General features: G+C 37.2%; 1 protein-coding gene across 2 annotated transcripts in view; it reads right to left on the reverse strand.

Moving 5' to 3' along the window:
- The window catches only part of LOC137399782 (uncharacterized), a 67,627-nt gene that overhangs the window by 32,537 nt on the left and 21,722 nt on the right, over nucleotides 1–13,368 (reverse strand). For both annotated transcript variants that reach the window (XM_068086008.1, XM_068086007.1), the window contains exons 7-9: nucleotides 11,597–11,724; nucleotides 10,002–10,114; nucleotides 2,587–2,694 (exon numbers count right to left, since the gene is read on the reverse strand). In XM_068086008.1, coding sequence (XP_067942109.1) covers nucleotides 2,587–2,694; nucleotides 10,002–10,114; nucleotides 11,597–11,724 — 349 coding nt within the window. The remainder of the gene's footprint in view (nucleotides 1–2,586; nucleotides 2,695–10,001; nucleotides 10,115–11,596; nucleotides 11,725–13,368) is intronic.

Below are 13,368 nucleotides of genomic sequence, written 5' to 3' on the forward strand. Positions count from 1 at the left end.
TTTAGGACTTTTTCTTTTGATTTTTTTAGCTGATGGTAATGTGGGGAAGGTTTTGAGCTTGTTTGACTTGATGGATGCATTGAAATCAATCTTTTGGGTGCTTAACCTCTGGACAAATTCTGAAAGCTGTTTCTCTCCTATCACATTTGCCATTTCAAGATCCTGCTTCACTTCAATGGAGGCTTTTGCACCACTGGTAATATGTACTAGCTTGGTGGTTTGAAACGCAAACAGGTTTATTCTTGCTATTATGAGTCTTTCATGACTTCCCTCATTTTCTCATCAGCCTTCCATGCCTTTTCATGCATCTCATAACTTGCTGCATCCGAATCACCAGGCACTAGCATCTTCCTCATGTCTGTATGTACAGCTGTTCATTCTGGGTGAGATAGAGTCCAGCATTGAGAGGTCGATGATTCCTGGTAAACCATATGATTCCACTGTGAGACTTTGAGTCTTTTTTAACTGCTTGCTCAATAGATTGATCACAAGCGATAGAGCTGAATGGACAGTGATGTCGTGATTGATAAGTAAAATACCCCTTCTTCATAAGAGCCTCAAACACCTTGCTACGCCATACATTCAGATTAGTTATCTCAGTACAGCATGCCATATCTATCGTAGTTTGTGTGGTCATATGCAAAAAACCAAGGAAGGATCATACATGTAATTTATCTATAAATTTATGTCCAAATTGTAGGCTATAACACGTCATGTAAACTGCAAAGAGTTAATTTTGCTGCTCGCAAAATGTGCAGACAAAAATGAAAATGTTTTCTTTTTCTCCCACCAATGTACCATCATCATGGAGTAATCATCATGAATTTGTAAAGCTATAAATATCTGATCTCACCTCTTCTGCTGTATCACATTCTTTCTGTCTCTTCTCATGTCTTTGCTCAGCTCTTTCCATAACGGGTTTGTTACAATACTTTTTATAACAGGCATAATGACAACAAGTCTGAACTCTCATCAAAGTTCTCAATGCTTAGCACTTTTTGAGCAATTTCACATCGAATGCTCTCTTTTTCTAATATCAACCATCTGTTTGAATACTGTTTGGCTGTCTCATATTGAAATTTAGTCACTCTGACTAGGGTTTCATTCACAGACTAATCAAGACAGTGAAACAAGTGGTCTTGCTGCATCCTTGGCATGGGTTAAGGAATGCTGAGAATTGACTCACTTAATCTCAAATAAAAGCATTTATTAATTTTTGAGATTATAAAATAGTTTTCTTTGTCTGATATGTAAGGTTTTCCAACCAAACTTGGAGTTGCCCCCTCCCATTTCGAAAGGACTCTCTAGCTCAGAAATGTGCAAACACATAGGTGTAGAAACATTATAATTGAATTCAGCATAAATTTCTGACTATAAAACATCTTAGTTTGAGTAGCCCACCCTCCGAAGGAAAAGGCTGAAAGATAAGTTTATGTTCCTGCTCTACTAAATGTCTTACTCTCACGAAGGGCATTACAATTCGTTTAATTTGGTTTTTAACTTCAAGCAATTCTTTACTAAATACTTTATGTAATCATACGCTATTGAACCATGAACCACACACATGGGGAAGTGGTGTAAAAATAAAACTTACTGATGGGTATGTTTAGCATATACACTGGAACCTCGGTTCTCGAATGCTTCGGTTCTCGACCAAAATATTGAGATTTTTTCGTCTCAGATCTCGAACATAAACTCGGTTCTCGACCAAACCAGAGCATGCGCATTGGAATTAAACGTTCGGAACAGCTCCGAAAACAGCATGGAAACAAGCAGGAAGAAGCAAGTTACGCTTCATAAAATTTCTACAAAAAGGAAGGAACCATCTGGGACAATGTCCTTCTACCGAAAAGATTTGCTAGGGAGACAACTCCTCCAGTCGAGTTACTCTAAATTGTTTTGGAGGATTCTCCTTCAAATATGTGAAGTAAACGTGCCATTGCTTTTTATATTTTCTTTTTCACACAATTTTTGATGTAACTGATCTGTTGCATTCTTTGCTGTTTCATTATTAATTTCTGCGATTTTTGGTATTGTATCTTAACCTAGAATGTTTTCGATGTTTTAAGAGCAAAGCGTACGAAATATTTACTTTTTGTCTTCTGTTTTCATCATCATAGATAGAAAATCGTTTAATAAAAATAATCTACCTGTTCTATATCTACCCGTTTTTATTTAAAGTATGTAGTATACAGTACAGTTTATGGTGTAAAATGTTTAAAAAATACTTTGCCGAAGTTGTTTTCTCGGCTTGAAACCTAATTTTATATACATTAAAATTTGGAACTAAATTTATATACATTAATTCTAATGGGAATAATTGTTTCGGATCTCGAACAACTTGGGTTTTCTAACAACCTTCTGGAACGGATTATGTTTAAAAACCGAGGTTCCACTGTATTACCAACTTTATTATAAAATAGCTCACACATGGCACTGTCAGCTGTGTGAATACACTGTTTCTGAGGCTATTTCTGGTCTCAAAGATGGAAAAAATCAAAAGAATTTCAGATCAAAAACTTGACCAGTGACCAAGTGACGCCGATTAAAATAACAAACATATGCTAATGGACAAGTAACACCAACCTTAAGCTCTCCAGCTTTCTATGTAGTTGATTAGTGAGCCTGTCATTTTCCTTGTTTTTGGGCTCACATATGGCGTCGATTTCATCGAGTATTACCACATGAAAAGGACTGTAAAAGTTATGTTAGTTAATCACTATATATATTTACTACAATGTTGTACATTGGGCTAACATCCAAAATTATGTTCAAATATATTTGAACATTGATAATTCCTTTGTATGAAACTGTATCAAAAAGTCCCCATATTGGGGTTTTAGACCGACTCCTGCTTCTTGAGAGTTTGGAATTGTTTTCCCTTACGCTGCACAATTATTAAAATTATACATGTAACTAAAAATGAAGTCGTAACCCACCTTATTTTCTAATTAACATATACAGCACAAAATCAGTTGTTTGCAAACTGGATTAGTATAGCTACGGTTTACATACATTTACTAAATACCTCCATTGAATAACTCTATTGAACACACTTATTTAATGTCATCATTGAACATAATTACATGAAGTTGAACTGAACCAGGGTAGCTCTTGCGAGGAACAGCAATTCTCTAACACTGTAGGGTATCTCCTTTCTGCGGGAGTTGTGCAATAACATGACGTGCATTGTTGGTGAGGCCACTTTGCAGTGTTGTGAGTTTGTAACACAGTATAAGTGATATGACAATTCAAGCTAGTGGCATGGATGTTCAAGCCGTTGGGAAGTAGGGAGAAGAAAAATGAGCTATCCGGACGGCTAGCGGGTGAGACATTTCTTGACAAGTCAAAGCATCTTATGCACATAATGCACCAATATCACTGAACAACATAGAAATGGATTTTAATGTGAAAATAGAAGAGAATATTAAAAGGAGACAGTGTAGAATTGGATAAAATCTATGGCAAACTGTTTGCCTTGACTTTGTATGGTATAGTCAAGGCAAATAGGTCACTTTAAGTAGGTAAGTTCAGGTAATAGTCAGACTTCCCAGAAAGTCTTACTTTCTGGGAAGTCTAGTCAGCCTCTTTGTTAGGTATACGCCGTTGGGTTACCCAAAGGCATTGGGTTAACCAACAAACTGTCTGACTAGACTTCCTAGAAAATGTGCCGTGGCCACACTCAAAGGCAGAATAGATAAACTTATCCTCCGGCTAGCCACTGGAGCGCACCAAAAATGCCAGTATGTTTGGACCTGTTCCTATCCGTTGGATCACATCTCCATACCACCGAGAAAGGGAATATAGTAAAGCAAAGATAGTGTTCCTTAATACCTTTTGCATATTAATAATCCAATAATAATCATACCAGCTCAAACATCGCCTGGCCTAAAAATGTTTGCAATGTAGTGCTCCCGCCACCAGTGAAAAATCAGCTAGGAAGCAAACAGAAGAATGACAAGTCCATCTTAAAATTGTGGAATAGAATGTAATTACACTTCTTAAAATAGAGATCGTTCAAATCGACCTAAGTTACAGACTGGTGGCAAAATAATTTCGAAGATACAAGTCTGGTGGTGCAGCATTTTATGAGACCTGTCTAGCGCTCACAGGGAGTTTGGTGAGCAGTGGCTATGCATTCTACTAGCATGGCAAAGAGCATGAACGAAAAGATGCAAGAGTTGGTTTTGCCATCAGAAATGATATAGCCAAGAAAATAGAACAAGACCGAATTGCAGTGTGCAACAGGATCATGACTTCGCCTTCCACTAAAGAGGAATGCATACTTGTCTATCATAAGTATCATGATACTTATGATTGACAAGTATGCATTCCTCTAGTCTATCTGCAAGTTTCTGATAGACACACATCTCAATTGTGTGATGAAAAGCATCCCTGGCACAGATAAGCTACTCACTGCAAGTGACTTTAATGCAAGGGTTGGATGTGATCACTGGCGTTGGTAAGAAGTTATTGGATATCAAGGTTTAGGAACATGTAACTTTCACGGTGAACTTATACTTGCTTTCTGCTTAGATCATAATCTCATCAACACCAACGCCATCTTCAAACACGAGGATCATCATAAGACATTGGTATTCAAGCATTGGTACCTACTAAACTGTGATTACAAAATAAGTAGAGAGATATTTTGGACATCCGTGTTTACGAAGTCTGCACAAAGATTGTTGTACAGACCACAACATGTTCTATAATAACAGTCAAAATACAAAAGAAACATTGGAATTCTACTCATCCAAAACCACTGAAAAAGCTAAATGTGCTAAATGTTGAAAAGCTAGAAAACAACAAGATCCGAGAAGGCTTGAGGGAGAAAATAAATGAAAAGTTAGATGAGATCACTGAATGATGGGAGACTTTGAAGAGTCTGGATTTCAACGCTGCATATGGGCAACTGGGCAGACCATACAGGAGACACCAAAATTAGTTCAGAGGGAATGATGTGAAGCTACATTAGCTGCCGACACTAAGTAGGTGTCTGTCACATTGCGCCAGAGCAGACAAGGCAAAACTTTTACCAGTAAAGAACAAACTCAAGCAACACATTAGAAAACTAAAGTGAAGTCACAATGGAGGGATGAAACAGTAGGAAACCTTCAGTCTGCTGCCAATCACAACGGTATGAAGAAATTCTATCATGGTCTCAGAGAAGTATATGACCGACAAAAGAGACAATAGTCCAGCTAAAACATTTGATGAAGAAGCAGTCCTACAGGATGAGAATCAGATTCTGAATTGCTTTGCCGAGTATTTCAACCCACTCGAAAATGTCACATAAATGTCAGAAGAGTGATTTAGGTTGCCTCCAGCAAAGACCAATCATGAACTGTCTAGATGAACCACCTGATGAAGCAGAAGTCTTTTCTACATTCACCATAACGAAAAAAAATAGAGCACTTAGACGATTTGGGATCCCAGATAAAGTATGGAAAGATGGTTGTCAACAGCTACAACAGACACTATTCGAACTAAGAAAGATATATGGGAGAAGAAGGAAATGCCACACGGTTGGAAAGATGCTAACATCACACCTACATTTAAGAAAGGAGATCGTAAGGGCAGTGGGAACTATTGGTCATACCTCTCCGGTAAATTGCTGGAAAAATTATGGCCTGTGTACTGCTTGACAGGATCAACAAAGTTATATCACCAAATATAATGCCTGAGACACGGTGTGGATCTCGTGAGGAACATAGGACAATGGATATGGTGTTCAGCATCCATCAAGTACAGGACAAATGTTTAGAACAAAAACTGACTTTGTACGCTGTTTTCGTCGACTTCATCAAGGCCTTTGATACAGTCTCAAGCCAAGGTTTCTGGATAGTTCTGAAGAAGTTAGGCTACACTGACAAGCTAATAAGCCTGATAAGATCTTAGCATGACAGAATGCAAAGATGCATGCTTAAAAAAGCTTTCTATAGAACAAGGTGTCAAGCAGGGCTGTCTTGGCACCAACCCATTTCTCACTACATCTCGGTGCTATGCTTGAGATTGGCTTTAAAGACAATAGCAAAGAGTTTACATGTACATGCAAACGAGACGCTGTCAATCTCTTCGGAGTCTCTCAGTTCTAATCCTAATCAACCACAACCGAATTTCTTGTCAAAGAGACGTTGTTCTCGGATGACAGTGCTCTGGTTGATCATTCAGCAGAGGACATGCAACTTCTTATAGATCGATTTGTAAAAGCAGCATCAAAATTCAACCTAAAGATAAATATAAAAGGAAACAGAATGTCTGCCGCAACCTGTAAAGCTTCTACATTTGCCACCAGATCCTACAGATACCCTGTTAGACAACTAGCCGCTCACTCTTTGTACTGATTTCAGATACCTAGGTAGCACCATCTCCGGTAATGCCAAAATTGATAACTAACTTAGTCACAAAAGTGAAACTGCCAGTGCTTCCTTTGGAAAACTTCAGAATTGTTTGAGGAGGAACAAGTATGCAACCATCCGGCTAAGTATAAGGTATACAGAGCTGTAATCCTAACAGCCCTATTATATGTAGCTGAGACTTGGCCAGTGTACCAAATGCAAGTGATGAGACTGCACACAGTCATGATGAGGAAACTACGTAGCATAATGAATTTCACCTGGAATAATAAGGTCAAGAACACAAAAATCCTAATACGGGTTGACCTCTCATCCATGACGAACATTCTGATAGAGAAAGGCCTAAGATGACTGGGACATGTGCACAGAATGGGTCATGAGCGATTGTCAAAACAACTATTATATTCAAAACTCTACAAAAGAAAGCAGAATCAGGGCAGACCTAGACTGAGATACAAATATGTAACTAAACGTAAAATGAAATTGAGAGAGCTAAACACAAACAGATGGCAAGAGAAGGTAGAAATCGGTCAAAAATGTCAGTGATGAAACCTGAACCATAAGACAGTCAATGTCAAAACGACTGATGGCAAAAGAGAAATATGCCATTGGGTAAGCAGAGTTTTTAAACACTTTACCACGACCCAACTTCCTTGATGAAAATATTTTATTTTATACCCCCTATTATCTCAAAAACGAACAGTTAATCGCCGCCATCACGAAACTGCTGTAGATTGAAATCAGTTTATTTCTCTGACGAAGTCATTACATTTGGTTATTGTTTTGTCACGTGATGTTCTCGCGTAAATTGAAAGGCCAATAAAAGGCTCGATATAAAACTTCTCGTAGCACTAGTTTATGACAAACATTTCGGGTTTTACCGAAGAGCCCGTACCAAATATAGACGCTCGTTAGTTTACAGTTTTGTTTCGGATTGGTCTAATCGTCTAGTTGTAATCTGATTATGTGACCCATACTTCCTGCCAAACAGCGCGAATAATTTCTACAGCGTTTTTCGACTATCACAGGTCACCAACAGGCTCGTCATGTTTATCAGAGGATGATATGCACTCGTTCGAGCTAAGGTTAAAAAATTAAACGAATTTTTACGGTAGGTTTTGAGATATCAGTACTCAAAGTAACAGCATTACAATGATGGTGAAATAGACGCGTAAAAACAATAGCCATGGTTTTATTGAATGCATAAAGTATATTTGTGAAAATATTTCGACGAATGAGGTTGCGTGAAAATGTAAACAGAAGCCATCTTGTACAACTACGTTCCATTTGAGCCGTTATGGAAAGAGATTCTAATCTACGGCGGTCTCGTGATGGCGGCGATTAACTGTTTATTTTTGAGCTTTTAAGAGCTTGTAATCACATTTCCACATATTTTGCATCTACAACACAGCAGAGTAAGACAAAGTGAATCTTTTGACACCAAATAACAGTAATGTGAATTTTGTTGCAAGTCAACCTTTAAGCTCAGTAGACCACATTTACCTTCTTGCTGTCACTGGTTGCATTTTGCACAACTGCACCATTGAAAAAACACAAGTCTATTTATTGTACAGGACAGAAATCAAGCCAAACAAAACATGTTGGACTTCATTGGCAAGCTCATCGCAGTGTTTTTTCCAATTGCTGTCTTTGTTTCAACTTGTTAGCAAGAATTATCCGAGCTCTTGTTCAGCCTCCTCACCAAACATCTTTTTGGCCCCTTTAATAGCAGGTTCATTAAATCTTCAACATTTGTGGTTCTAAGTTTGCAGCTTCTTTCATAAGATGGCCAAACAAAAGATTTTTGCTGCTGCTATTGAGCATCGGTTCAGTCGAATTTTTTTGTGATTGGCCGCTCTGCTTTTTGACGACAGTTCCAATACACCAATAAAACAAGGTTTGATGAAAACACTGTAAGAGAAACAACATCACTGATATTAAAAAAATTTGCTAAGCATGTGATAGCATGCTCCTAGATTAACATTTGCTCTGATCTGACGAGCTAAATGCATGTAACCTTGACATATACCTTGACTGATAATCTGTTGCTCTGCAGATACATGTCCTGATCTGCTGTAGTAATAACAAATAGTAAGTGTGCCCAAAATGTAACCTACAAAAAAACTTCATGTAGCCATAATTACGTAGATTGTCCTGCTTGTAGATTTAAACCAATAACTCCTCTTCCAAACCATCAAATTCTTGGCACAATAAAAACAACAATGATATAAAGCAAACAAACATTGATGTAAAATACACCCTGTGTTCTTCTCTTATAATTTTTAACTCATAGTTACAAGCTTGATGGGATTGCCCTTCAAGGGTTTTTAATGATAGCCAAAGCCTCAACATAGCCAATCCAGCTTGATGTGAATGTGTTTATCTTGGCTTTTTGAGAACCCAAGTTGAACCTTGAGTTACTGCTAGTAATTAGAGTGCGTTGGCTTCTTTTTATTCTTATCTATATTATTCTTTTCTGTTTCATGTAGAAAAAGAAGATGGACAATTTAAAAAAAACTTCCATTGACCTGGTGTTAGCAGGGTGGCATACAATACCAACTCGTATCACAAGCTGGTCTCTTAAGCAACGACTCTCTCTGGTCATTCTTCCAGCGATCGCCACTGTATCTACTGGATTTGTGACTTACATGCTATACAGAAAATATAGACAGCACAGACTGCATCCTTTGTGCACCCCTGCTTGCACTGGCTTACTCGTCATTGCCAATTCAACAGTCCATCTTATGTGGAACAATGACACCGTGAAAATCAGAAGGCTCCTAAACAAGTACTTTGTTGCAAACGTTTACGGACCAGCAAGGCTTGTGTCTATGTTTGGAGCTAACATGAGCCACCAAAATCCAAATCATCTCATACAGAATATGCTGGCCCTAACAACTGTGGTATTTTCAAATGACATGAACCCATTGAAGTTCATCCATATTTACACGACTGGAGGCTTGTGCGCAGTGTTAGCTAGATATTTCTACTCAGCCATTGAGCCAAAGACTGTGCCAAGAGTGCTGGGTGCCTCCGGTGCAATCTATGCGTTGACTGGCTATGCACTGGTTCATCCAATCAATCCATACCAAGCGAGTTTTAATAGGCAACTTGAAATAGTCAGTAACCTTATACTCATAGCATTCCACTTCTTAAATTCACAGGAAAGCAGAATTGATCACATGGGACATTTGGGTGGACTATGTTTTGGCTGCATCGCAGGTCTACTGGCTAAGCATGGTGTGATATACTAGTAGATAACTTTCACAATCAGTTTCAAAGAAATATAAGCTGAAACAAACTAAGCATTTCAATCTTCTTAAGAATAGGAATAGCGTTCTCTACACTCAACCTAACTGAATACAGCTGCTATACTCTACCTAACTGAATACAGCAGCTATACTCTACCTAACTGAATACAGCAGCTATACTCGACCTAACTGAATACAGCTGCTATACTCTACCTAACAGAATACAACTGCTATTCTCAACCTGATTGGATAGGCCCACATAAATGTTAGCCTAAAATGTTATATACATTCTTTTTTCGATTGCTTATAAGACATTAACAAAAACACTTACAATTACAAGTATTTTAACTAAAAAAAAGGACATAGAGGAGTTGTTAGCCATTTTGTTTACCTGTTGTGGCTCAGCTGTTGAGCATCCTCTAGGGCCTGAGCGAACACATCTTCAAGGTTCGATCCAGAGTCACCCATGTATTTGCTTAAATCTGGTGAGTTTATCATGTGCACCTGTAAAACGTACAAGTTGAAATGCATACTTCAAAACTTGAGACTTTTTCAAAGCCAGATTTTCTTGCAGCCATGGCAAATTCAAGACCAAACTTTTTTTACTTCATCACTGAACAAAAGATTAGTAAGTTAGTTCTCTTTAAAGGTTGACTTGCAACAGAATTCACATTACAGTTATTTGGTATAAAAAAATTCACCATGTCTTACTCTGTTGTGTTGTAGGTGTAAAATATGTGGAAATGTGATTACAAGCTCTTAAAAGCTCAAAAACGAACAGTTAATCGCAGCCATCACGAAAACGCCATAGTTTGTAATATATGTTGACGGCATTTTGGAAAGGGATTCCAATCTACGGCGTTTTCGTGATGGCTGCAAGTAACTGTTCGTTTTTTAGCTTTCATGCGCTTGTAATCACATTTCCACATATTTTGCACCTACAACACAACAGAGTAAAACATGGTGAATCTTTTGATACCAAATAACTGTAATGTGAATTTTTTTCCAAGTCAACCTTTAAAGATGAGCTTACACAAAATTCTTGTAGATTTTATCATTAAGTATCGGTATTTTTCTATCATTTGCGATTGTTTTTGATGTTTGAGGTGATCTGACTGCCAGAATGTTTCAAGATTAAAATCGACAAAAATTGACCACAGTTAAAAGGCTCACAAAAACAATTTGTGTGAAATGATGCCACTAGCTGCTATCACTGCTATAGTTGATATCGGCTATTGCATTCAAGTAAGGAGCAGTACACGTCTCTATTCTGTCAGTCTAGTTGCGACTGCAGACATTATAATGGCACTTGCTTGATCTGAGCGTTTTAACCACGATCAAGTGTTTTCGATTTTAATCTTGAAACACCCTGATAGTCAGATCACTTCAAACATTGAAAGCAATCGTAAAGGATAGAAAAATACCGATACTTTATGATAAAATCTACAAGAAGTTTGTGCAAGCTCGTATTTAATGGCTCATAGTATGCTTATAAAGAGATTAAAATTAATTTTACAACATTTAAAAAAAGACTGAAAAGTGCAAATTTACTTAAGAGAAAAATGCGTCTTACATGTACCTATATGACAAAAATTCAGAGAACAGTTAAAAATAACTACGTGTATATTATAATTATTTATGCTAGAGCCAAGCTTCAGGTCTATACAATGACTGATGGAAATCCCTAGCAATTATCGTAAAGCGTATATTGTTGATGATGGATATGACAGATGGAAAGGAAATCCATTAAATAGACTAATTAGATTAATATAAGGTCCCTTTCCAGAAGGTTTAATCTTTATTACTGGAGTCGATAAAATTGAAATTACAGAAAATAACATTAGGGAAAAAATGGAATTATTTATAAAAACAACATTCCAATTGTTAGCTAATATCAAGTAAGGATTGGCCCATATTCTCAAAATGACCTACAAATAACTATTAGAGATGAATAACCATAATAGTACAAATAGCCATGGCACTCACATGTGGTGCATCAAGAATCAAGGCTATAGTCCTTGCTAGTAAAGTCTTGCCTGTGCCTGATCTCCCATAGAGTATGAAGCCATTGACATGGCTGAGACCAAGTTCTCTTGTCAGGTGAGCTGGTAACACTGGTGGGACACAAAAGAGTGACAAGTAGAAGAAGGTAGATACTGGCTTGATAGCTTGTAAGCGTATATGCACTAAAAATGGTGAGAGGTCAAACCAAAAAATAATGTCGTTATTTTTAAGCAAACAAATTTGAAAAGCATCAGTAAGTGTTATATATTTGTAGCAATTACATGCATTCAAATTCTAATATAACTGCAATTATTACAGTATATATTGCTGTAAGATAGCAATATATAATGAGTATTGTAAGGGCCATCCTCAGCTGGGGCAAGCTAATCCGACCATTTTTTGCTTGACCAGCTAGTTAACTTTCCCACAGCTCAGCCACGTATGACAGCAAATACACTATAAAGCCGAGTCCATTCAACAAGACAAATTTTACCATAGCCAATTAATAAGTGCGCATTAAAAGGCTGAAAAAGTTCTCTACAAGCTGATATATTCTGCTATCGGTTAACATATGCAGACCTCATAATTTGAGTTAGCATTATTTGGAGCTAGGAGAAGCTCTTTTCAAGTTGTTATATTTGAATGCAGTTTTGATCTCTATTAATATATTTAACGATGTTGTGTAAAGGTTCTTCGCACTGATTCATGTTTGCTACAGTTTACAGCAGGAACTGACTTTTTGTATACAATAGAATTTGAGTTATAAGCTTCTACTGATTGCAAGCTCTGTTAAGATAACAGCCTTGGGGTTATCAAACAGTGTGTTACAAACCTGCAAATTTATAAAACAATAATCCAACAATCTTACAAATAATATACAAAAACAAGTAAGATATGCAATCAATGCTTATAATAATTGCAAGATGTCCAATACAAACAATCATTTGAACAAATCTATTTCATATTGTTAGTTTCTGGGCTGCAGCTACAAGTATCAGTCTCCTGCTGTTTTGATTCACTTCACCTTCTTTTGGGTTTTATGTTTCTGCTCACTGTCTTCTAACCTAAAACCTATTCCTCTCCTGAATCAGTCAAAATCAGCTTTTTAGCCGAGCTAGATTTATTATGACCATCTCAAATAGTTCGTTTTACGAAAACGAACTGTTATAAAAGGGCACAGGTGCATACACGTGCTAGGAACAAAGAATAGCGTTATTATAGTAGCACAGGCTATATCGTATTAACCAAAGCTGAAAATCGTTTGCGATAATGAAAACTTCTAAACTATTTAAAGCATTTTAACAAGGTCTGGATAATCTCAAATTTTCGGTACACTAGTTGAGGACATGAGAGGACAACTGCAATTTTTCACCCCAGCCTAGAACTTTCCTCCCTTAGATCGCAAACCCTGGGAAGAACCCTGAACACTGCTATTATCACAGTACATACTGCTCTAAAATAACAAAAACACCATTGACAAAAGTATAAACTTACAAAGGTGAACTTACACAAAAGTTTAGTAGATTCTATCAGAAAGTATTGGTATTTTTTATCATTTGAAATTGTTTTTAATGTTTGAGCTTGTCCTGATTGTCAGGATGTTTCAAGATTAAAATCGATAAAACTTGACCGCTATTAAAATGCTCAGATCAAGCGAACATGCAATTTCGACAACTATAGTTGTAAAGAGACCAACAGAATACAGACGCGTAACGCAGCAACTTGATATCAGCAGCCGAGAGATAGCAGCCGAT

This window comes from Watersipora subatra, chromosome 7 (assembly GCF_963576615.1).
Source record: "Watersipora subatra chromosome 7, tzWatSuba1.1, whole genome shotgun sequence".
In the NCBI taxonomy this organism is placed as follows: Eukaryota; Metazoa; Bryozoa; class Gymnolaemata; order Cheilostomatida; family Watersiporidae; genus Watersipora; species Watersipora subatra.